Source organism: Monodelphis domestica, chromosome X (assembly GCF_027887165.1).
Source record: "Monodelphis domestica isolate mMonDom1 chromosome X, mMonDom1.pri, whole genome shotgun sequence".
Lineage (NCBI taxonomy): Eukaryota > Metazoa > Chordata > Mammalia > Didelphimorphia > Didelphidae > Monodelphis > Monodelphis domestica.
This window is the reverse complement of record NC_077235.1, coordinates 3053697-3078758: the sequence shown is the minus strand read 5'-3', so window position 1 is coordinate 3078758 and position 25062 is coordinate 3053697. Positions and strand designations below refer to the sequence as shown.

The 25062-nt window shown below is 49.5% G+C and overlaps 2 protein-coding genes across 8 annotated transcripts in view; both read left to right on the top strand.

Moving 5' to 3' along the window:
• NHSL2 (NHS like 2) overlaps positions 1-16495 on the top strand; it is a 164916-nt gene extending 148421 nt beyond the window's left edge. For all 7 annotated transcript variants that reach the window (XM_056809527.1, XM_056809526.1, XM_007507732.3 and 4 more), the window contains 4 exons: positions 1612-1743; positions 3015-5312; positions 5714-5816; positions 9700-16495. In XM_056809527.1, the coding sequence (XP_056665505.1) occupies positions 1612-1743; positions 3015-5312; positions 5714-5816; positions 9700-10075 (2909 nt within the window). In that variant the 3' untranslated portion in view covers positions 10076-16495. The remainder of the gene's footprint in view (positions 1-1611; positions 1744-3014; positions 5313-5713; positions 5817-9699) is intronic.
• A 4302-nt stretch (positions 16496-20797) lies between these two features.
• On the top strand, positions 20798-24303 carry PIN4 (peptidylprolyl cis/trans isomerase, NIMA-interacting 4). Its single transcript, XM_001372644.5, has 4 exons — positions 20798-21035; positions 21786-21862; positions 23485-23604; positions 24125-24303. Exons 1-4 carry the CDS (start codon positions 20993-20995, stop codon positions 24281-24283), a joined length of 399 nt encoding a protein of 132 aa, XP_001372681.2. The 5' UTR covers positions 20798-20992; the 3' UTR covers positions 24284-24303.
• Positions 24304-25062: the final 759 nt, after the last annotated feature.

Below are 25062 nucleotides of genomic sequence, written 5' to 3'. Positions count from 1 at the left end.
ATCTTGCCCACACCTGTGAGATCATTGCTACTTGTCTCTTCTTAGCTCCAGGTGTCCAGTGGGCCTTCGACCCTTTCTCTTCTGCATCACCTGCCCGCCAACCCCCTGACCAACAATCTGGTCTGATTTCCTCTGTTCTCCTCTGTTTTTACTTTCTTATGGAGTATCTCATCCTTCCTCAAAGCCCTGAGCACTTTTCTCTGGAGAGAGACCACCCACCATGGGGAGCATCCATAGCAGCCTCTTGGCTATGGCGGCATGCATATCATGATCTCTGGAAGATCCCCCCTTTCCCTTTGTACTTGCTGGAAGTGAGCCCAGGTCCTCAGTCTTCTGTCATGCCTCCTGATAGATAGTTCCTGTGGCCTTCTAAGCACTGGTTCCCAACCAGCCTTGGGTCACTCGAGTCACTGCAGAGGGGTCCTAGATTCTTCACAGTACCCCAAATGGCTTCCTTCTCTTTTGCCAATGCTAAAAAAGTCCTGTTCCTTTCAAAGCTCTTTCAAACTTGGCTCCTCTGGATATGACAAGCCCTGAAGGCCCTCTGTGATCCTGTAATTACACTGACCTCCTTGCTGTTCCTCACACACAACACTCCATCAACTGTAGCCCTCTGTGTCCCCAGAGAGAGAGATAAAGAGTTCTCTCCCTCCTCACTGCCACTTCCCTGGCCTCCTCCAAATCCTAGCTAAAGTCCTTTCCCAATCATCCTTTATCTTAGGGTCTTCCCTCTGAGATTGCCTCCCATTTACCCCATCTATAGCTCATCTGTACCTAATTATCTGCACGTTGTCTCCCCCATTAGATTGGGAGCTCCTGGAGGGCAGCAACTGTCTCCTGTATCCCTAGAGCTTAGCATAGTGCCTGGCATCGGTGCTTAGCAAATGCTTATTGCCTGACTGATGCACAGCCTGGAGAGTGGAGGAGGAAAAATGGCGGGCGAGAGGGCTGGGGGGGGGGTCAATGAGTTTGGGGTAACAACAGTGACTAGCTGAAATGATGCCTGGCTGCCAGAGAAGCACTGAGTGAGAAGAATGCCATTCCCTTCCCTCAGTCCCAGCATCGCTCAGCACGTCACAGACCAAAACATGGGGGAATCCTGCTCTGAGGGGCTGGGAGATGGAGGGTACTTGCTAACGAGCAATTTCCATTAAGAAAACCCTAGCCACAGCGGTTTCAGGACAGAAACCCAAGCTGCCTTTTGGGGTAAAGGCATCTGCCTTTACTGGGTCTCTCCAGATGGGATAACCCTAATGCCTTTTCCTGCTCTTGAAGTTCTCAGAGAAGGAATTGAATCACTTTGATTCAGGGCAAAGCCAGGAGCTGTCTCAGTCCCTGCCATCCCCAGGACCACCTAAAACACAGAACCAACCCAGGTGGTAGCCACTGATGTCTAGAGCCAGTGAGACGCACGAGATGGGGCTTGGGGAGCTACAGCAGTGCAGGGGGGCGGGGATTGCCAGTTTGAGGAGAGGGGTTAAAGGATGGGGCCTCCTAGGATGCCAGCTCATGCTCATTACTGCTCCCATCTCTTGGGCCTGTCTCCATATGATTGCCATCGTGCTTTTGAAGGAAACCAAGATGCACCCAGTGTCTTTCTTTTGGCTACAGGACAGCAGTTTGACAAACACGCGAGTTTGCGACATTCCTTGTTTAACACAGAGACTGCAGTGAACCCCAAGTCCACCTTGAGGCGACGGCGGACCATTATTGGTTTCCCTCATCTTTCTCTGCGAGACCAAGGTGATCCTTGCAGTGGTACTACATACCAAGCCTCCTGACAGACTCTTCCTTGCTCTCGTTCTCCCTTCCCATGCTTGGGAGACCATGATGGGGTGGGGTGCAGACAGTGATAGAAACTAACCAAGTGAGAAGTGGGAGCACTTGAGTGTCAGCAGGTCTTGAAGAGGCCAGAGGTAGAACTAGGCAGGGCCAAGAAGCCAGGGCCCCCAAACTGCTGCCTAGTGTCATCTCTGTCCCCCATTCTGGAGGCCATAGAAATCCCCGTTTCTTTTAAAAATGGAAGAAGCGGCATGATCATATAATGCAAAGATGCCAGGCTTTGGAGTTAGAGGACCTGCAGAGAGGAATAGAGGGCCTCAGTGGTCCCCTCTGTCTCCTGCTGGGGTAGTCAACACCAGGGGTGTCAGACTCCAATAGAAATGGAGCCCTGCAGGTCACACAGCAATAGTGTCTACAATCCCCAGTGACATTTCCAACTGGTTCCAGCTACACTTGGAAGTGTTTGGGGGTGTGCTCAGTTCCCCTTCGGTTCCATCAGCCATAAATCCATACTTCTGTTTTAAGAGACATTCTGAGATTACAGAGGTCTCCCTAAGAAGAGCACCCACATGAGCTCACTGTGCCTAGCTTGGGTGTCTGTGGCTCTACCTGGAGCAAGGGGGAGGGTGGGCTTTCTTGCCCCATTTTGAGTTTCCTCCTTATTCCGGAGGTATTTAATTCACTGACATGGGGGTAAGAGAAATTCTTTCCTGATCCGAAAACGCTCTGGGACTTTTAAACAGTTGAGTCTGGCTTCCCTTCTTCCCTAAGTCCCATGTCATGAAGTCTTTCATCTTGCCTTGGAAAATGCAACAAGTCCTTGAAATTGGTTTCTGAGAAACGACTTCCAGATTAGATTTAATGCCCATTGGTAGGTGAGGGGGTCTGTGTTGTTTGTACAGGATGTTGTGCTCAGATGTAGCTCATTTGCTTATTTGTAACAATGCCATCCAGCCAAGCCTTTTGAGCAGTCGTTGGCTATATCTAGAGATGAATCCAGTGAGTGATTGGCCTTGGGGAAAAACTTGGGGGCTGAGACTCAGTTTGGGGCTCTGGATATGTCACTGACTATGTCCCAGTCCTCATTTCTGCCAGGGGAGCACAGGGGAAACCAAGGAAGTTGGAGCAGTCCATTGCCCAAGACTGTGCTCCCAAGGTGCTGCCACTGGAGAGCTGACAGGGGCACTATCCCATGATGTAATTGACATTCTGTGTTGATCCCCCTTCTCCAGGTCGGAGCAACGGGCAAATACACTCTGCCTCTAAAGAGTCCATGTCCTGGACCACAGCTCCCAGCTGTGGGGGGCTGCCCAGCCATGAAGCATGTTCCCCGAAGCTGATTTCTCCAGCACTGAGAAAGACACCCAGTGATCTAGGAGAGTCTTGCCCAGCAAAGAGTGGCCCAGCTTCACCCAGCATGGAGAGCATGGGGATGGTGTATAGTGTCCCCTCTTCCTGCAATGGTCCAAAGGATTCCACATTCTCTCCTCCTCCGTGGAAAGGAAGCTACTTTAATTACATGAGCCCAACCAGTCCTGCTCCTGGTGAGAGCAGTCAGGTCAAAGAAAATGGGAAATCTCGTCCTCTGGGCAGTTCTCAGGGCTCTCTCGAAGTCCTCAGCCCTGGGAACTTGGAAGGGTTTTCTGGCTCGGTTTTGGCTGCTCAGGGTGAGCAGGCAGGGAGCAGTGGATCAGCTTGCTGCCCTGAGTCCCTGACTCCAAGAAGCCAAGAGCCAGAGAAAGACTACCGAGGAGGTCCCTTGCCCAGCCCTCAAGGGGGGGAAGGGGAGCCCTCAAGGCTAGAGTCAGACCTAAGTGCCTGTAGATTCCGGGAGAGGTCACTGTCTGTGCCTACAGACTCGGGCTCTGTGTGCTCAGTGGACGGGGGCTGTGGAGAGGACCAGCAGGGCAGTGAAACTGGCACGCTTGCCTACCCCAGCGCCAGTTCAGAAGGCAGATCCAGTACCGACAATGTCTCCTCCCTTGGAGCCGAGCCCAGACCGAGGAGGACCAAGAGTATCTCCCTCAAGAAGGCCAAAAAGAAGCCTTTGCCGCCAATGCGCAGTGTCTCCTTGGTCAAAGACGAGGCTGTCCTCCAGCCGGAAGGTGGTCCCAGCCTGCCCAAGGACCAGAGGCCTAGAAGCCTTTGCCTTCCCCTTGAACATCAGGGACATCAGTTTCCCCCCACAGATGCTCAGGGCCACCCAGCTGTGCCTACTCTAAGGGAAACAGAAGGCACACACTTCTCCCACCACTGGTATCTCACTGACTGGAAGTCTGGCGACCCCTACCGGTCTCTGTCCAGCTCGAGCACTGCCACTGGGACCACAGTGGTTGAGTGTGTGCAAGTGAGAGGGAGCTCAGAGTCTCTGGCTTCCCCTTCCACCTCTAGGGCCACCACACCTTCCCAGCTTTCCACTGAGGCAGAAGCCCGGGAGGCGTCATCCCCAGGGAGACCAACAGGACTGATGTCACCTTCCAGTGGCTACTCAAGTCAGTCTGAGACACCAACACCTACTGTTCCCACCACATCTATGATGCTCGGTCACTTACCTCACCCAAGCAGCAGTGGCCGGGTGCGACCAGTGGTCCCAGAGAGGAAGTCATCCTTGCCACCAATATCACCGATGGAGAAGAGCCCCAAGTCACAGCTGTCATTTGACCTACCATTGACCCCTCCAGCCCACCTGGACACATCGGGGATAAAGATCTCCCTCCGGGGCAAAGCCAAGGTGAGCCGGCATCACTCAGACTCAACCTTCGGAGCAAAGTTGGCCCAGAAGACCAGCCCCAACCAGCCGATCATGCCTGTAGTCACCCAGTCTGACCTACGCTCTGTTCGACTGCGATCAATCAGCAAATCAGAGCCAGAAGATGATGTTGACAGCCCAGATCCAACTGAGGAGCCTGGGCCGGAAGTCTTCATCCTGCCGGAGAGAAAGGTAAAACCTCCAGTGGCTGAAAAACCTCCAGTGGCTGAAAAACCTCCGGTGGCCAAAAGGCCCCAGAACCTGGTTCCCAAGGAGCCTCTGCCAACTTCCCCTGCCTTGCTCCTGACTACTGAGAATCCGACCAGCCAGGCCAGGCCCTCCCCTCAGGATATTTATATGGTTGTGCGCAAGCCAAAGGCTCTGAGAACCCCAAATAGCCAGAGCCCACTGGCAGCACTGCCACCTTCCCTGAACTCCTCCTTGGAAGGCTTCTCCTTAGGGACCCTGGAAGAGGAGCGCCCAAAGATGAGATCCGTGCCAGAGAGGGTCAGTGTCCAGACTGCGGCTGAGGTGGAGAAAAGGAGAAGCAAAGTTCCCCCTCCAGTGCCGAAGAAGCCTAGTGTGCTGCACCTGCCCGCGGCCTTGCCCTTACCACAACCAGGGACCAGCCTGGGAGAGCCAAAGCTGACTCCCAGCCCTATCATCACCCTGGATGAAGAGGTCAGCTCTCAGCTGAGCCCTGATGACTCCCACTCCCCAAACGCCAAGGAGGAATTCTTTAAACCACCAACTGACAGCGGGACAGAGGCAGGCCTTGCAGGTCAGTGAGTCCTGTGCTTTCTTGTGTCCAGGGGGCTGGGGTCCCTCCCTAGAGGCCTTGGGGCCCCATGGGATGAGCCATGGCCAGCTGCCCAGGGTTTACTCTTGAATCTCTAGAGCCAAGAGCATAAAATCAATGATCGGTGATAAAGCATTGATGAAGTCCATTCTCAGAGAGAGAGCCACATCTACCAAAATCAGAGCAGATGGGATACCTTGGGAAATTGAAAGTCAGCCTCACATTCACTTCTATCCCCAAACTCCTCGGCTCCATGGGTGGGGAGGGGGAAGGCAGGGGGCCAGGACAACACCAGACAGTCTGCCCTGAGAGAGAGGAAGTCAGGAGGAAGTCAGTGCTAAGTTGGGGTCAATTTCCTGACTCAGTTTCTCTCCTTACCTCAGGAAGTTTTGCAAGTGACAAGACAGCAGACTCCATAGCAGAAGATGATGACGATGTATTTGTAACAGCTCGCACAACCGAAGACTTATTTACAGTCATCCACAGGTCAGACCCAGTGCCTTTCCCTTCCCAGAGTCAGAACATCTGCTTTCCTTTTGGGAAATGTTTTATTGACGCTACTTTTAATGCTGCTCTTCCTTGTCAGCGACTCTTCTCCCTAACCAGACCTCCCCTCCTACCCAAGGCCTCTCTTGTACAGCTTCGGCTTTTTTTCTGTGCCCAGTTTGTCTTAAGCTTGGCCCCACAAGGGAGAACCACTACTAGGTAGCAGTGATAAAGGCCAGTTGAGACTCGATGTCAGGGAGAAAGAGGTGTCCCAAAATGGAGTGGGCAGCCTCAGGGTTTAGTGAGGGAGTGCCGCTTTCTGTCAGAGATCTCCAAGCAGACACTGGAGGATTACTTGTGCTGTCATGGAGATGGATCCTTTTTTGAGAATGGGCTGGACCAGATGTCTTCGAGGCACCTTCCAGCTCTCCAATTCTCTCCCTCTGCTTGCCAGGGATATTTCTCCCAGCATACAGATGCATAGCCAATATTTCAAGGAAACTTGGAGGTTGCCCAGGCTCTTTCCCCAGGGTTATGCGTCAGGGCACTAGTAAATCAACAGGCTGTATCGTGCAACACAATCAGAGGATCGCCCAGCATGTATTTAGTAAGCATCCCCTGGGTGCGAGGTGCAGTGCTGGACAATAGGGACACAGGGCAAGTTCCGACGGTCGTTGGCCTTAAGACGCACTTATGTTTTCTCTGGGAGACAGCATGTTAAAAAAGTGAATCCAGGCTCATTTCGGGGGGAAAGACACCCATGTTTGGGGAGAATCAAAGCACTACTAGTGGCGGGGCTTTAGGGAGAAGATGGCCTTGGAGCTGATCTCCCAAGGGTACCAGGGGACAGAAAGGCAGGAGACAGGGGACCCCATGTGTCTCTTGGACTGCCTAGCACATCGAGGGAAGGAATAGCTAGGCAAGGCAGTTAAGTGCTTTGGAGCTAAGAAAATGTGGCCTTCTACAACTCCATTCCACAGACATTATGCTAAGCTTTGTTGCTGATGGTGCTGGTCTCTTCCAGCTTGAAAGGATGTCAGGTTGATGGGAGGAAATTGTAGGAAAGGTGAAGGGGCAGGAACTGTCCAAAAGGCCTGGGTGTTGGGCAATCATCCGAAAATGCAAGTTGGGACCAAGGACCCAAAGTATCTGTGTGTGTCCCACCTCAGTGTTACCAGTATAAAGCTAGGATGAAGCTCAAAAAGTCTGTAGACTCTGGGAACCCTTTAGGAGGCCTGAAGCTCTTTGATTGGCTCAAGAGGAGGGGAATAGCTGAGTAGCTAGCAAACCCTGCTTCCTCTGCCGCCATGGAAGGCTCCAGGCTCAGAGCTCCTGAACCTGGAGCCCTCCACTACTGACCCAGCCCACTCCTGAATTCCTTCCAAAGCTTTCAAGGCCCCAGAGGCACCGTTGGCTTGCTTGGTTAGCCAATCAACTGTTCCTTTCTTGACCCAGTCAAAGAGCTTGACACCTTGCAAAGAGCTACAAGATCTCAGTTATTCTTTACCTCTTGAAAACTTTATAGTGCCCTTGCATTGATTACAGCCACTGAAATGCAAGAGGCGTAACCCCCTCCCCTAGATTTTTGAGGCACTAGGCTGAGATCTCTTGGCCGTCGCCAGCCTGTACCTGTTGGCCCAAAGGATCACTAGAGCCAAAAAGGCTGACGTCATCATCTCAGAAAACAGTAAAGAGAAGTTCCCGGATGACAGAGTGTCGAGGAAAGCTGAGGATGTTTAGGGGGATCCCTGCTCTGGGAGACTGCCAGGCCTTCCCCAACGTACCTCTTGTTGACGCCATTTGAGCCCAGAAGGACCAAGGGCTGAGCCCGAGGGGCACTTCTGCTGCCTGTCCTTCTGTTAATGGTTGAATCAGTGCCTTCAGACTCCATTAGGGGAAAGTCTGAAATGTACATTGTCCCTGCTTGCCAATGCCACCTTCTCCCCTTGCCCAGTCTTGTGACCCCATTTATCTCCACTCACTGTGGTGCCTCACATTTCATTTCCACTGCGTTTTCACAAGACTGACCAGGTGTGGGTAGGGAGGCACCTCTCTTAGTGCCCACATCCTGGCCAGCAGTGGAGAATTCCATGGCCCAGCCTAGAGGACTCCTACAGTATGACTCCCATCTGATCACGTCACACATCTATGAAATGCTATCACCTGGACAGAGCACTTGGCCTAGAGTCAGGAAACCTTGGGCAAGTCACAGAGGACCCTCTGTGCCTCAGTGAACTCATCTGTAAAATGAGGATAATAATGGTACCTCCCTCACAGAGTGTAAGGGTCAAAACGAAAGAATGCTAATACAAGAGAACATAAGATAATAGAATAAGTGCTGTAGAAATATGAACTACAGTTAGATTTCCTTTATCTGTGATCAGGTGTACTCAGCAGCAGTCCACAGCGTTACATTCCTATGAAAAACAACAAAACAAAAATCTCTAACCAGCAGCTCTGCATGGGGCACACACACCAGATTTGTAGTGAGGACTAGGCTTGAGATATGGGCTCTGTGGTGGACTAGGCAACCCCATTCCCATGCTAGACCTTAGTTCTCTCATCTCCAAAGTGCACAAGTTGTACCGCAATGGCCTCGAAAGGCCTCAGCCATGTTGATTTGCATGTCCCATTTACAGAAAGAGGAATTTCATCAAAGAGAGACCAGGTCGATGATGGTGAACCTATGGCACGTGTACCAAAGACAGCACGCAGAGCATTCTCTGTGGGCACATGGCCGCCACCCCCTGCCCCCTCCCCAGTTTGTTACTAGAAAGGCAGAGGGATCCAGGCAAAGCTGTTCCCCTAACCCTCTCCATCACACCTAATAACATTTTTTCACATCCTCTACCCCCTCCACCCAGCAGCCCAATGGGAGCTCTTCCTCCCTCCCCTAGGTGAGGTAAGGGGGGGGGGGTGGCATACCCAGGCACTCGGTCTCTAAAAGGTTGGACTGGGTAATCTGCCACAGGTAGCTGGCCAGACAAATCGGGAGGCTGCCTGTCATTAGGAACCAGTTGTGCAACTCAGGGTGAGAAGGGTCCTGTCTGCCTGCTGGCCTGGGGCCTGTGGCCATTCTGCCTCCTAAGTGCCCCCAAACACCACTTTAACCGGTAATGCCAAGGTACTCAAGCAGGAATGTGTGGGTCACTGTTGTATGCTTGACAGACTTTGTCCGTTGAAACTGCATTCTTAACATTTCCCCCCTCACTTCATTCTGTCTAAATAATCACCAGAACAATCAATGAAAGCTTGATTTGTAGCACTTGCAGATTTCTGAGGTGTAAATGTTCACAGTGAATAGTAGCAATTGGCTCCAGCCTCCCCCTGCACCCGAATGTCTCAACCCACCCAAGGCAGCTGACTTATCCCCTCTATAGTATATGGCCGGTGATGGCGTAGGATTGCTGAGTCCTTCTGTCCTACTGCCTGGCTACTCATAGGGCAAAAACATAATGCCACGTCCCCAAGGCTGCTGCAGACCAGTCGTCTTTCCATGAAGGTGGCATTTACAGGCCCATTCACGTAGGCAAGGCAATTCACTTCAGTCCAGCTCAATTTAATTGAGTGAGTATTTTGTGGGGCTCCATCATGGGCCCGTATACTGCCTAGGTGCAGAAAGACCTCCCAAATAAAACCCTTGCTGCCCTCAGGGAACATGCATTTTCCTGGGTGTTGGAGGGGTGGCTATAGCATGCCCATAGATGAATAGACACAAACTGCATGTAAGGACAAAGTGATTTGGGGGTGGAGAGAGCACTGGGAACTGGGGGGGGGGGATCAGCAAAAGTCTCACGGAGGAGGTAATGAGAGAAAGACACAGAGGTGGGGCCAGGAATATTGTCTGTGGGAAACAGCTTCTCCAATGACTTCTCTTATTTAGGTCCAAAAGGAAGCTGCTTGGCTGGAAGGAGCCTGGTGAGGCCTTTGCCAGTGGCAGACTGAGTTCCCATTCGACAGCCAAAAACCCAGCTGGCTCACCATCCAGTGAGGCTGCTACCACCAGTGGTGGTGGCGGCGGCGGCGGTGGCGGTGGCGGCAGCAGCGGTGGTGCCAGTGGCAGTGGCAGTGGCAGTGGCAATAGAACCACCAGCAGAAATGAAGACTTCAAGGCTCTACTCCAAAAGAAAGGAAGTAAGAGCAGCACTGGCTCCCGGCCATCAGCAGCAGAGCTGCTCAAGACCACCAACCCCCTGGCTCGCAGAGTTACCACAGAGTTTGCTGGGGACCAAGACAGCACCAATGTGCCTGGTACCTAAGCTCCTCTAGGATGGCTTTGGGGAGGGGATGGTGAGCTGGAGGGAAAGACTTCTGAAAGGCAACGATGAAAAAGATCAAAATCGACAGATAATCCATCAGTGGTGACAGAATAGGAACTCCATCTGGACTTTGTGCACATCAGGGGCAAAGTCTGGTCATCTTCATCTTGAGCTCAAACTCACAAGAATTTCCATGAGCTGTGAACATTCAAGGTTTGATTATAATGGCTCTGTCTTCATTGACCCCTGATGACCCCCCTAGTGTTTCTGTCTTTGGGGGAGCTCTCGACCAAGGGCCCGGCCATTGTGGTGGAGGCCCCCGGGGGGTCTGCGCTAGCTCTTCTCCCACCAGGATAGCTTCTTGACATGGAGCAAAGCTACATGGATGAGGTTTGCCAGTGTGCCCGTGAGCAGCAGATGGTGGGACTCCCTCCACTGATCTGTCCCACTCGAACACTTCCCTCTTTAGTGTGAAGTTACTAGGACTGACTTCTTTTTGGCTCCCATTTGAATTCTCCCAATGGAGCTGGTGGGTTTGATGATGCAAAATCTGGATGTTGTAGTTTTTGGCCTTCAATGTCCTCTCTTTTTTGGATTGCTTTTCTATACGGAGATCAGGGTGATGAGTCCAAACCAATCTCTATATTTTGTTTTTGGCTAAGTCAGCCAAATAGGGCCAGCAGGTCTATCTGGGTCACTTTGGAGGTCTGAAGTTTGTCCAAAACAGCAATCGTCCATTCATTCAAAACACCCCCTAAGAGTTAGGATTTCAGATGTTCATCCCCAGTGACAGCAAAGGACAGTGAGGATCCATGGCGAAATCCAGTGGGCGCACTGGGAGTCCCTGCTAATGCTGCATCCACTTTCATTTACACAAAATGAAAAGAATAGAGGTGGAAGGAAGGAGGCGAAAGGACATCACCCTAAGTGAGAAGGAGAGATCCATCCACCATGCCCAACACAATTCAATTGCTATTGTGCTTCTCAAAGGAAAAAAGGCAAGGATAAGGAAGACACTGCTCGGAATAAAAAGAGGAGAGGGCCAGTGAACAACACCCTGAACCTAAGGCCAATCTCCAATCGCAAGGGAGCATTCCTAGTTTAGTCAAATATGTTTGCTGATTGGGTTTTGTGCTCCCTTGTTTCCACACTGCTAAGAGACTACAAGTGCTGTCAGCGCCCTCCAGATTCTCATAGCCTCGTGCAAAGCCCCGCTGCCTTGCCCTCATTATGAACAGGTCTGTTTCTGGTTGGTGATGACCAGTAGTGAAATGGAGAATGGGCAGCTAGGCATGTAGCTCGGAAAGAACAAGAAGGAGACAAGGACAAGAAGCATCAGCTAAAGAATGATCTACAATGAGGTGCGTATCACCTTCCCACAGAAAATCATTCAACAAAAGTCTTAGAAGCCTCAAAGGCCTTGCATGAGTCGCAACATTCCTGCTGTTCCATCTGTCGCAGATGAACAGGCTACAGCACCCATGGGAGCTCAAGTCTGATGGGTATTTGGACTTGAGGGTCCCATGTGGTACCAGAACTGCATACATTGGATCCCCCACCTGTGGGGCACTTGCCTGCTGCCAAGAGCACTGTGCTGTCACTGAACAAAAGGAAGCTCCCCACTGGGGGAGAACTAAGCCCATTCCCCCATAAAGGCCTAAAGGCCTTGGTTACACAAGCTACCCTCACTGCCACCCTGTTGTATGGAGGGAGAGGCCAGGCCTGTCTCCCTTCACCTCAGCCAAGGGGAAGGGAGCATAGCTGGTTCTGGCTTGGTAGATGATAGCAGGCACACCACAAAGCTATTTGTTGCTTGATGAAGGTGGAGCCAGTGACTGCTGCCCCAAAACAAAGAGCCCCTAGGCCGCTTTGGCCCCTGAGGTTTGTTCAGCCATTAGTAATTGGAGAAAACTGGCTGTGGGTTTGGCTTCTTTCTTTCTCCAGCACAAACTGTGGGCCTGCCTGTGTCCTTGGGCCAACTGGTGGGCACTTAAGCCACATATACTTGGATCAACATTCCCTCAGACATCCTGGGCTAGGAGGCAGGTTTCGTGCCCACCTCTCGAATCTGTTTCATAATTGGGAACAGTCTCTGCACCATTAGCTCATGAGGCCCTCAGAGCAGTCCTGGGAGGAAGGTTAGGGCAAATGTGATTACCCCCAATTTTAAAGAGGAGAAAATCAGAGAGGATCACCAAAAGGTAGAGCTGGAGCTGGGGCCTGAATCACAGCTAGGAGATGGTGACCCCAGCAGGCCCACATCTGGAGGAAGAGTTGGGCCATGCCTCCTCCCTTTGGGACTGCTGTCTCTGAGCTTTGTGCTGGGGTCCTCTGCAGCCCACACTGCATTGTCCTCAGGGGACCATCACCATGGCACCCTCCTCTCAGGGCCTCTCTTCCTCCATTAGTGGCCCAGGGTGTGCTGAGGCCCAACCCCTCCTTGGCCAAAAGGGCCACACCCATGGATGGATTGTACACTGCATCGACCACCGTGCCCATCCCCAACCCTGCTCAACTGACTTTGTCCTCATTGATGCTCTGCTCATGTACCATATTCCTCCTGCCCCAAAGGCTTTTTGTCGTGTGGTTTGAACACAATTTTTGAGCATCAACATGTTCAGGGAAGCATTCGTGTGTACCCAATTGTTTATGGCCTTGTACTACATTGTGGAAATCCATGTATGAGCTTGTATGCTAAAGCAGTGTTGATATGATTGTACCCATTGTTCTAAGCCTGTCTCTTTGTACCCCACCCCTTATAAATTAATTAGTCAATGGAAAGACGCACTCATGGGCAATGGTCTGGGCTCTCAGATTTCCTTCTGCCATGGTAGGCTTTGCCCTCCCATCCGTGGCAGTGAGAAGTGGGTGGTGTGGTCCAGAGAACCCTGCGGTTGCCATCTGAGATGATCCATGTGAGCTCAGCATAGCCTTAAGGGTCTCCAAGGTCTCTTCCAGCTCTAACCATTCTGGGAGCCAGTCCTGGCCTTGATGTGCTTCTCCTCCATGTGACACTCAGTGATGGATTAAGCAAAGGCTTTTTGTCCTTGTTACCAGTTCGTTGTGTTGCCTCTGATTCTGTGTTAGTGAGCCTGCAGTCAGATCAGGAAATGTTGTTTGATTCATTAAGAGTGGTGGGCCAGGCAGTCACCAATCCCAAGCCGGTGAGGTGAATAACAAGCCCATTGGATAAACATTTCTTATGCACCTTCCATGTGCAATGCACTGCCCAGGCATTGGAGCTAGAAAGACAGAAGGCAAAATAAAGGTCCTTGCTTCATGGAGTTCCCATTTTATTGGCTAGGGTCCACCAATCAAGTATAGGGAAGAGAGGATTAACTCTGGTTGGAGTCAAAGGGCCTGAGTTCAGATCCTGCCTCTGATACTTAACTAGCAAGTCACCCCTAAGGCCCTGTGTCCTCATCTATCCACTGAGGGGATTGGCCTAGATGACCCTTCTGGTCCTGACCAGCTCCGATCATAGGAAGTTGAGAGATTTAATGAATGTTCTTTTCTCCATACTAAGGAGGAGTAGTTGGAATTTGGGAAAGCCTCAGCTCCTGTTTGCCTGCTTCCCCCCCACCCCCAACCCCCTGCCCTTTCCCAAGAAGATCAGGACTCTCATGCTGTCCCCCTTCATCCTTAGCAAAACCTTCTCTGGAGAAAGGATTGCTCCGGTAACACCCTCTATTTGTTAAGATCATTTCTCTGGGGGAATTCTCAGCACTGGTACCCCAAAGACAGGAAGCAGGTATTACTGTTCATATTGTCATTAATGATGTGGAAAGACCGTCCCCATTGGATTTGCACACCAAAAGCATTTAGAGAGTTTATGATGTGTCCTAGGTGAGCAAGGTGGAATGGTCCCATTGCCAGCCACACCTCCTTTAGCTGGAGCAACCCCAGTCTTTCTATATCTTGCCTGGATGTAGCGAGCTGATGCTGGCAAAGGCGTTTTGTCTCAAAGACGAGGGGCACCTTGGCAACGTTTTCTTTGAACATCAAAATCCGTGAGACATAGAAAGGCTTACCAGAGAGAGGAGAAGAGGGGAAGGAGGGGATTTTAGTTTTATTTGACTTTTGAGGAACAACGTAAATGGTGCCAGCAGCAGCCAGAGAGTTTGTGATAAATTCCCCAGGCCCAGACTGATCAAAATCACCACACGGTCATCAGTCCAAGTACAGGACAGATACCAACCTCTCTGTGCCTCATTAGACCTAGGTGGTCTTCTATGAGTTTCTGAGACCAAAAAGCTGCATTTCTCTCCCCTACCCACAAGCCCCCCTTTTCTTGCTGAATCGTTGTCCTTTACAGGAAACACATAGCACATGCCCAGACCTGATCCTTTTCTAGCTTGTTTGGGCCCCACTAACACAGCCTTCAACAACCCAGAGGCAGCTGCAAACCACCATGAGGCTTCATTCAAAGACTTTAGCATATACACTGCCTCAAATGTGCAGATTCCTTCCCTCCAATGGATCAATGATCTTCCAGCCATGGGGCTTCCATCCAGCCCTTTCGATCATGGCTCCTCCATGCCTGCCTATTCTGTGCCCTCCCACGAAGTTCACTTTACAGTATCCTAGGGGCCAAGCCAAGGGTAAACGCCTGATCAGTGGCGCTTGTGAATACCATTTACAAAATATGAGCACGGTGCTGCTGAAGAACTTCGAAGAGCTAGGCCGGGCTTTAGTCTTTAGGCTCTTCACCCCAAGAACAGAATGCCCCGAGGTGGATATAGGAAGCCTAGAGTTAAGCAGCTTTTCTGAGCAGGAGCCCATTTTCCTGCCCGAAGCAGGAATGGCTAAGGGGGAGGATGAACTGGGGAACACTAATACTTTAGCCAAGGGCAGAGAAAAGGGGGATTCAAATGGCTCCCAATAGCCCTTCTTCAGGGTCCAAGTCTTAAGGTGCTGGTAGTCTATGGAGTGAGCCCTTCGGCTTTAAGCATTCCAGTTAGGCTGAGATTATTTACAGATACTTGGCACAGGAAGGCGGTCGTTGGAGCTGGATTTGCCCCTCAGATGTGCTTAAATCAAACGAATTCTTGGTTTGCAGTAAAAGCTTTTATAACTGATGGAAACGATAGCTCCCTCAGCCCTTTGCACTTCCTTCACCAGGCTGATCTGTAGGTCTGAAGTATTAACCAAAACCCACTTCGAATCTCTTCATCAGAATTATGAGGCAAGATAGCAGGTTACTTCACATAGTGATAGCCTTCCTGCCAACAACTGGATGCCAAGGGAGCTGCCTCCTCTTTGGGCCACAGTGCGCTAGTATCTTTTCCCCTATCCCTCCATGAATGGCTCCAGATGTCAAAATTGCTAGCCACAACTCTAGAACAGTGTCACATGAGAAGCAGTCGAAGCACCAGAGTGCTTCCTGTCAGATGGGATGCGGTCACTGCCGTCGCATTCCTAGAGAGGCATGAGGAGATGAACTTTGTTTAGTTCCTGGGGCAGAGCTAGGAGTAGTGGGGGGAAGGTACTCGAGAGCAGATTGTGACTCTGGAGAGCATAAAGAAGGACTTCCTAGATTAGGGAGCATTCTAGCAGAGGCTATTGGGCCATGTTGTCGTCAGAAGTGTCAGCTAGGGAATTCCTGAAGAGGGCAGATAATTGGACTAGACAACGTCACCAGAGCTGTCTTAAGCCATCAATCAATTGCCCAAATGTTCAGCATCGTCTCTGCTATTAAGTCAACGAGATCAGAACACACAGATGCCACGACTTGTCCGTTTCTCCGGTCTGGTCAGGCTCTCTGGCTGTGTGTTGCTACATCGAAGGAAGCACAAGCCTAGGAGAAGAAAACGTCTGTTGACACTGCCAAAGATCATGGAGCTCAATTGGACCTCCTTGTCTCACAGATGAGGAAACTGAGGTAGAACGATTTTCCAGGGCCTCCTTGAAATAGTGTCAGCCTGTTTGAGAGTGAACATCTTTGCACCGGTCTCTTCATTTGGATGCCTAATCCTGGGGCAAAAGTAGATTTGATTGCAACCTTCTGCCTTAGTTAAAGCAATTGTCAAATGGTCAAATTCAATAGCAACCTTGGTTTGGGTTTAGTAATTCAGTAGACATGTCCGTCCTTCTGCTGGGCAAGGCCCCAGGCTAGGTACTGGGATACAAAGACCAGAAGGAAGGCAGGTCTCTTGCATTCTGCTTGGCTCAGTCATTCCAGTGGACACTGGCTGGGGCTTGGCCACACTCTGGATAGTGGACTTCTTAGTCCCATTGGTTTCCGGTCTCGAAGCCCGTCAAATGGCAGGCATGCATTGTGCTCACTTTTACTCATAATCCCAAGCTTATATTGACCATGTGGTAGTGAATGTAAACTGTTCGTGTTTCCTGATCAATTTGACATTATCAACTGTCTAATCCTGTTTCCTCTGGCTGATAGTAAAAGTGCTATTCTCTTTTCCTGAGGCTCTTGCTCCTTTTTTCTACGCCCTCCAAAGTTTCCACGGGGAAGGATTTCTTTGAAAAGCTAACCGCCACCTCTTTGCTGGCTTCCCAGGCTACTTCCACTGACCCGCTGTCTGGACACGGAGGAGTTCAGATCTTTGTAACTCACAGGGCTTTGCCATTTACAGAGTACAATGATACAGTGGAGGGAGATTCAGAGGACCTGGGTTCAAATCCCACCTCTGCCACTTCCTGCTTCTGTGATCTTGGGCAAGTTACCGAAGTTATCTCAGGCAGGCCCAGTTCCTCAGCTGAAAGGTAAGAGGTCAGATTAGATCCTTTCTAAGCGACCCTGAAGTCCTTTCCAGCTCCAAATCTATGGCCCTATGATATCATACGCAATCAAGGCAGAAGAATTCTTTCATTCACTTAGCTCCAGAAAAAAATGCCTGACTTTCAATATATGAATAAGAAAGTGCATATTCCTTTTTGATGAAATAGGCTAAAAATCCCAAAATCATAATGATGAATGTAAATGGATGAAACTTTCCCAAGAAGTTGCAAGTCACAGAATGACTCAAAGACCCAAATCCAGCAATTTAATCCCCAAAGCTCTAAATAGATTCCAAGTGAAAGACTGGTCTCAAATGAGCCAGGGGAGCAGCTAAGAGCACCGGGCCTAGAGTTAGGAGGTCCTAGGTGACACTTCTTAGCAATGTGACCCTGGGAAAGTCACTTTACCCCCATTGCCCAGCCCTTGTCCTTCTTCCCTACAGTTGTTACTAATACAAAAAGTAAGGATTTTTTAAAAAAAAATTAACAACGTAAAATGAGGCAGGATTCAAACTCAGTTCCAAATGCAACTTTATTCTTTCAATCAACAAATCAATAAGCATTTATGAAGCAATTACTGTGTGCTAAGCTGGGGATCTGAATACAAAGAAGGAACCAGTCCCCACTGTCAACAAGGAAGACAAGTCTATGTAGCAGGAAAGCTCATGGAGAAAATATTTAAAGGAAATATTTCTTACTGAATATGTATATAATTCAATAAACTGAGAGCTCCCAGACTAGGTTTCCTCCACCACTGGGCAGGTTACTAGTCCTTAAGCTCTATTCTCTTTTCCAGTAGCATTAACACTTCTAATTCTTGGGCATTCCTCTACAGAAAATAAGGCACTCATGATGCAATCCAAACTTGATCCAGAGGCAAAAGCAATTAGAAGAACATAAGCAGCAAATAAAGCAGGCATTGAAGATCAGGAAAATCTAGACGGGGGGGGGGGGGGGGGGGGGGTGCCATGCTGTTAAGACCAGAAACCAAGAGGCTGGGAGGAGAGAAAGGTGAGAATCAGTGGCTTGCAGTCAACTCTCACAAGTGGTATGCGTCTGTCTCCCCCTACATCCCTCTCTCCTCAGAGCTCTGATGGTTGATTCCAGTTCCCCTGTCATCCGTGCTCTCCTGCTCCTTCTGCCTCTCCTTCCAGCTCAGAAAGCTCTATCTCCCAGTAGCCTCTGTGCCTGCTCTTTGGTAGATACCAATGCACAGTGTGCCCTGGTACACCTGATGTGGAGAAATGGCACAGTGAAACATCAGGTGCTGGTGCCTTCTCCCCACTTACTTGGTAGGCTGTTTCCCAATAGGCAATGGCACCTCTCAGAGGGCAGAGAAGATTTCCTCTCTAGCTCTAGGACATGACACAGCATCTTACACAAAGGAGGCACTGAAGTTGTTGAATTGATTTAAATCCATTGAATTTTTGTGAAGGGATGAAGGTAAATAGTATAAGACTGTGGAATGAGACCCACTCCTGTCTACACTGAAGAGATGCACATGACAGCTAGAGTGTGTGTGGGGGTGGGGGTGGGGGGGTGGGGCGGGGGTTACTAGACAGGGAAGAGCACCAGTAGGCCTGTACCCTGAGGAGATCAAAGACAGAGGAAAAGGACTCCAGCATAAAGAGCAACTCTTTATGGAATAGCAAAAAAGTCAAACTTGAGGGGTATCCATCAGTTGGCGGGTGGCTGAGCAAACTATGCTCCATGAATGGCTTCAGAGAAACATTGGGAGAGTTGTAGGAACTGATGACAAGGGAGCAGAGCCAGGAAAGTGGTTGTACCCAATGACGGCAAGAACGGAGAACAGCTCTATGGTAATTCAGTACTCTGAGCAATACTGTGACCATTTCCTGTTTCAGAAGAGAGATGATGAGCTCTGCTAGGGACTTCTGGATGGAGAGTTACCCACTGAGGCATACATTTTTAGAGGTGGCCATAAAGGGAACTGGGAAGGAAAGAACATTAATGTTAGTTATTTGAAAATGGAATGAAATATGAAAGTTTTTAATCCCAAGAAAAATTGGGAGTCAGTTTCTAATCTGGAAAAGTGAATGGTTGTTCCTTTGAGATATAGCTGATGTGGTTTAATAAAGGAAGGGTATGAAAATTATGAAAGTTAGACTGAATCATTCAAGTAGAAAAAATTTTTAAATAGAAAAAAATCAAATAAAACCAAACAAGGGCTCGTGAAAATCATTTTGGGCCTCAGAAATTCTGCAAGAGTCTCTTATGGGATAGAGGGCTGCCTGTGCTTCAGAAGCCTCCCCTGCTCTTGGATCACCTTCTCTGCTCCTTCCAGCATCCCTCAACATCTCCTTTGTCCTTACCACAACTTTCTCTGGATTGGCCTTCTGTGTACATTCTTCCAAGAGTTTGCAAATGAGTTCATATTCTAAATTGGCCTTGCCTCAAACTTAGAATTGTAGGCCTTCCCTCATAACCTTCTACCTGGGCAATTACAAGAGCCTGCTGATCAGTCTCCCTATGAGATCTCTTCTTACTCCTTTCCTTTCCATCCTTTCCTTTAGCTCTCAAAGTGCCAAATGTAAAAGTTCCTTATTGCTCTTCGTAGCCTTTCATGATCTGTCTCCTACCTTCAGATCTTCTTACAACTGGGGGGTGGGGGTGGGGGAGGGTTAACCCCTTACCTTCTATCTTAGAATCAAAACTGTATGTTGGTTCCAAGGCAGAAGAGCAGAATTGACTAGGCAATGGGAGTGAAGTGACTTGCCCAGGGTCACCCAGCTAGGAAGTATCTGAGGTTATAGATTTGAATCTAGGACCTCCCATCTCTAGGCCTGGCTCTCAATCCACTGAGCCACCCAGCTGCCCTGGCCCTCCTCACACCTTTTTTTTTTGTTCTAATTCTATTTTCCTCCAATTACGTGTGAAAACACTTTGTAACTTATTTTCTTAAGTTTGGCTTCCTGCAATGTCTCCCTTCTCTCATCTCTCCCTGAGATGGTAAGCAGTTTTGATCCAGGCTTCTAATGAGATATTCACTCCATCTCTGAACTCAGAAAATCATTACTGACTTTCTGTTGAGCCTCCTTCAATTCCCCATCCTGGCTTCCCACGCTTTTTAAGCCCAGCCCCAAATCCCACCTCCTGCAGGAATCACTCGATTCCTCATTATACATTTTATCTCGTATGTACATTTGTTCCCCCCCCACATGTGGCACCTCTGCCTCTTTTGGGATCCCCAGCACTTAGCACAATGCCTGGCACATAGTAGGTGTTTACCCCCGTGGACACACAAAAGAAGGCCCTATCGATGGCGCGATCTAGCCCCAAGCACTTGCTGGCTGGAGGACAGACCCCTCCCCCTAGTTCGGTAACCCAATTGGTAATTTGATTTTTCATTTTTTTAAACGTTCATTTTAAAAAAGCTTTTTTTCAGTTCCAGGTTCTTTGTCCTCGCCGTTCCGCTCCTATTGATTATACATTGAAGCACCGCAAAACAGAATTCCGTATTAACCACCCTGACGGAGGGGAAAAAAAGGGGAAAAACGATATTCTTCCGCCCGTAGGTAAGAAACCGAACCAAGGGATAACTAGATTTCAGCTTCCGCTTGGCAAGGAGGTACGTAATAGCTTAGTTCGTAGCGTATTACGTATACTTACGCACATGAGATAAATAGTGCGCAGCGCGTGCACGTACCTCCGCATCACGCATGCAACGTGCGCAGCGTACGCACGTACCAAGCTTGCGCACGTACTACCGTATTACAAATTGCTGCGCGCGCAGCCCACGCACGTACCTAGCATAGGCACGCTGTAGTGTAAATACAAATCAGCTACGTATCAGCGGGATTCACGCAATTGCGTGAAACGCGTAATACGCATACGTACTCACGTTTCCTTGTAATTATGTAATACGTGCGCCACGTGTTTGCGCGAGCACGTACTGCGATGCGTATTTGCGCTCCCACGCCTCGGAAGGAGCCTCCGGGACCCCGCCCCTTCCTGTCTCGTTGGTAACCCGCCCCTTCCGTTCTCTAAGGACCTAAATTCCATAGCTGACTCAGGAGCTGCCTGATCGCAACCTATCTAGGCGGAGCGCCCTATGGTGGTTGAGCAGTGCTGGCACTAACAGTAGGCAGCCCTGCTGAATCTTCCGCCATATTCGGCAAACGGAAACCTGGAAGTACAAGCGGAGTCCGTGGCCGGAAAATGGCACCCAAGGCGAAGAGCGGTTCTGGCAAAGGAGGGAAAGGTAGGCCGATCTGAGGGAGCCTGGAGCCGGCAGCCGGCGGTTCGTATGTCTCTTCCCCGGCTGTCTCTAACGTCTGTCTCAACCTCCTCAAAGTCCGACACTCGCTTCCTTGCGCCTTTCTTACCTCTCGTTGTTGCCTCACTGCGCGGTCAAGGAGTTCCGATGCTTACGCAAACTTTCGAGTGCTGCGTTGTTATTGCTTTGTAGAGAAAAAAGGGCTAATCCTGATTAGTGATGTGAATCAGCTCTCTCCGTTTTGCCTCCCCTCAGGAACCGCAGACTTTAAAATGTCTGTCCTTTGGGTAGGATTTCCAGTTGTTCTCGACAGTGGCCACCCTCCGGAACTGTCACTCCGTAAAGGGCTCCCCATCCCCCAGACTGTTGAGAGAGGCTCCGTAAGTCCGTCTAAGTGTGTGCAGGTTATTGATGCAGCTGACCCCGTTTTGTTTGGAGTTGGATAATAGGGAGAAGCAGAAGGGGCGGACACACGGCACTCCGGCTTTTCTAGGACACTTCTGATTTCAGGAAAAGGAAAATGACCTTGAAGCCAAAATTGGCGGTCACAGCCCCCTGCAGTCGCGGCTACGATCAAACTTCAGCGTCTAATGAATAAAGTCATGGGCACCCCTGCCAGCTCTGCTTTCTGGTTTTGCTGTTTGCACTCTCAAAACGGGGCGGGGGCGGGTGGGGGTGGGGTTGTAGTCAGAAAGTAACATGCCCTAAATAAGTGTCCTTTTCTCTTCCATAAAGGGGGAGCAGCAGTTCCTGGCAGTGAGGGTGCTGCTAAGAAGGCCCAGGGTCCCAAAGGTGGTGGAAATGCAGTAAAAGTAAGTTACAGTGCTGTGTCTCTGTCTTCCCAAGTGTTTTCACAGGCCTACATAGTACGAAGAGGAGCATTGCCATCACATTGAGCTTAGTCGGGAAGACCCGTACACTAATTAATATGCTGCTGGTGGAGCTGTGAATTAGTGGAGCCATTCTGGCCTGAGATCTAGATCCCCTCCCAGAAGCTGAATACAATTTCCCGGGCCCTCAGTTTCTAGGCCTCTCCCCAGGGTGGTCAGAACTGGAAAGAACAACCCCCAAGCAACCTGAGAGCTACAAACGTTGTTGCTAAATTAGAGATTGAAGAAGACCTCACTGCCCTGTTGTTGTTTAGTCATTTGTTGTGCTTGACTCTTCACCACCCCATTCAGGGGTAAGTGGTTTGTCATTTCTGTCTCCGGCTCATTTTACAGATGAGGAAACTAAGGCGGATAGGGTCAAGGGACTTGCCAAAAGCTGCTACAGTAGCTGTGGCTCAGTGATTAAAGGTGTTGGGCCTGGAGTCAAGAAGACCCAAGTTCAAATCCAACCTGAGACCCTTCCTAGCTGTGTCACCCCTGAGCAGGTCAATTAATCTCTGTCTCAGGTTCTTCTACTATAAAATGAGGATGATGATGGCACCCATCTTCCTAGGTTGTCATGCAGATCAGTGAGATTGTATGACAAAAAGTTTGTGCTGCTTTCCCTCCTTCCCACTTAGAGTGATTTGCTCTCCCTTTATTGAAGAACTCACACACCATAGCAAGGTAGCCTCTTTTTGTTTTAAAAAAAAAAAAAGCCCCATCTCTTTTTAGAATCAATACTAGTTCCAAGGCAGAAGATCGATAAGAGCTAAACAATGGGGGTTATGTGACTTGCCTAGGGTCACACAACTAGGGAGTGTCTGAGGCCAGATTTGAACTTGGGACCTCCCATCTCTATGCCTGGCTCTCAATCCACTGAGCCATTTTCTAGTAAGATCAAAGCTTTGGCAAATGTTCTTGGTGGAAAGTGGGGCTCTGGCCTGGCTCCACAGGCCATTTTTCTTCCTTTAAAAAATTTCTTATTGATATCTTTTGTTTTTCTATTACCTATATTTCCCAAAATATTCCTCTCCCTTTTCCCTCCCAAAGAACCATCTTCTTTTAAGATATGTAGTCCTTTCACCATTTCTCTCTTGTGCTTTTGACCTTAGGTAGTTCTCTTAAATGTCTGTATCTCTCAGGTACAAAATCCTTAGCCTGGTCTAGTTCGATACAGACATTTTCTTCCTTTTTGACTACTTCCTTGTTATGTTAATTCCATTTGGGCAGAAAGCTTTATAGTTTGTTTTGTTTTCTGTGGTCACCTTTTATTCCTTGTTTGCCAATTTTTCACTTCCCACTTCTGATTCTTGTACTGTGAGGAAGGGTTTGGTACCCAAAAGAAAGTACTGGGGGAGGTGGCTCAGTGGAGAGAGCCAGGCCTGGAGACTGGAAGTCTTGGGTTCGAATGTGGTCTCAGATGCTTTCTAGCTGAGTGACCCTGGGCAAATCACTTAACCCCCATTGCCTAGCCCTCACTGCTCTTCTGCCTTAGAACCAATGCAAGGGAAGACTTTAAAAAAGAGAGAAAGCACTGTGGGGTTCCTCTTTTTGTCTCGTAGGTCCGACATATTCTGTGTGAAAAGTATGGCAGAATCATGGAGGCCATGGAAATGCTGAAGTCTGGAGTGAGATTCAATGAAGTTGCTTCTCAGTACAGTGAAGATAAAGCCAGGCAGGGGGTACATATCTCTTCCTACCACAGGAGGCCACCAAACACACCATTTGCTCCCAGAATATATGCCTAGTTAAAGGTCTCAGCCAGGAAGCAGAGGATATTAAAAGGCTCTCATCCTGCCACCACTGCCACTGTCCCACTGAAGTAGTGGGCAGTGGCCATCCTCTTTGGGGTGGTTCCTTACTTAAAACATGATGCCCATTGAGAAAAAGGGGAAGACTGGCTTTCGAGATGCCAGCTATTCTCTCCATCTCTTCCTAGCTCCTATGGAGTGTTGTAACACTAAGGAGGTGATCAGGTGCTGCCATTAATTATGGCCATTGTTGGGGAAGTAGAAGATGCTCTTCAGGGAACTGAAGAAGAGACAGCCCCTTTGGCCTCTTCTCATCCCACTGTGGAGTGAGTCAGGGCCACGGGGGCTAATCAGATTGCTATTTGAGGAAGAGAACAGTCATTCAGTGCAAGCCCCCCTCTTCTCATTGAATTTTGTATAATCAATTTCTTTGGGCCTTGTTCTTTTTCAGGGAGATTTGGGCTGGATGACCAGAGGTTCCATGGTAGGCCCTTTCCAAGAAGCAGCCTTTGCCTTGCCTGTCAGTGGCCTAGACAAGCCTGTGTACACAGATCCTCCAGTGAAAACCAAATTTGGGTACCATGTCATCATGATCGAGGGGAGAAAATAAACTGATCGATTTTTTTATGAGCTTCAGACATCTATTGATTTCTCTTAAAGGTGTCGGAACAGCCTGAGTGGGTATCTAGTGAATTCTGGGTATCAGTGCTTGGAATTGGAATGGTTACGACGTATCCTGATGTTTCTTCAAGGACAAAAGTTGCTTTCTGGTGCCTTACGGCATTAGAGGCAGCTAGTACAGTGTAGCCACAGTGCCTGTAGCACTGGGTCTGAAGTCAGGAAGTCCTGCGTTCAAATCCAGACTCATTAGACACTTATTAGCTGTATGACCCTGAGCAAGTCAGTTTATCCCGGTGTGCCTCAAGTTTTCTCAACTGTACAATAGGGATAGTAGTGCCATTTATCTCCCAGGGTGGTTATTTGCAAAATGCTTAACCCAGAGTCTGGTGTGCAATAGACACTAGAGAAATGTTTGTTCTGCTTGGCCCTTGACCCCAGGTTCTTCTATTTGCCAAAGCGTCTACATGCACCCACTATCCTAGTATAGAAAAGCCTCTCTAGTGTTCCTTTCCCTGGGACCATTACCCTGCCTGCTCCCCAGCTGTGTCCGCCTTTTTTCCTGGTGTACTCTCACTCTTGTCTTGCTCTTTCTGCAGTTTCCCTGTCGAGGTCTTATGTGTCCAGTAGCTTCTACCTTCCTACCTGGGACCTCTATCTGGGCTGGATAATCTTAAGTGAGACCCAAGGCCCCCTTGCAAGAGCCCAGGCCCTTTCTAGACTCCTGTTGGAGCTGTTCATTTGGGCTTTCCTTTGGAGGGACCCTAGCCC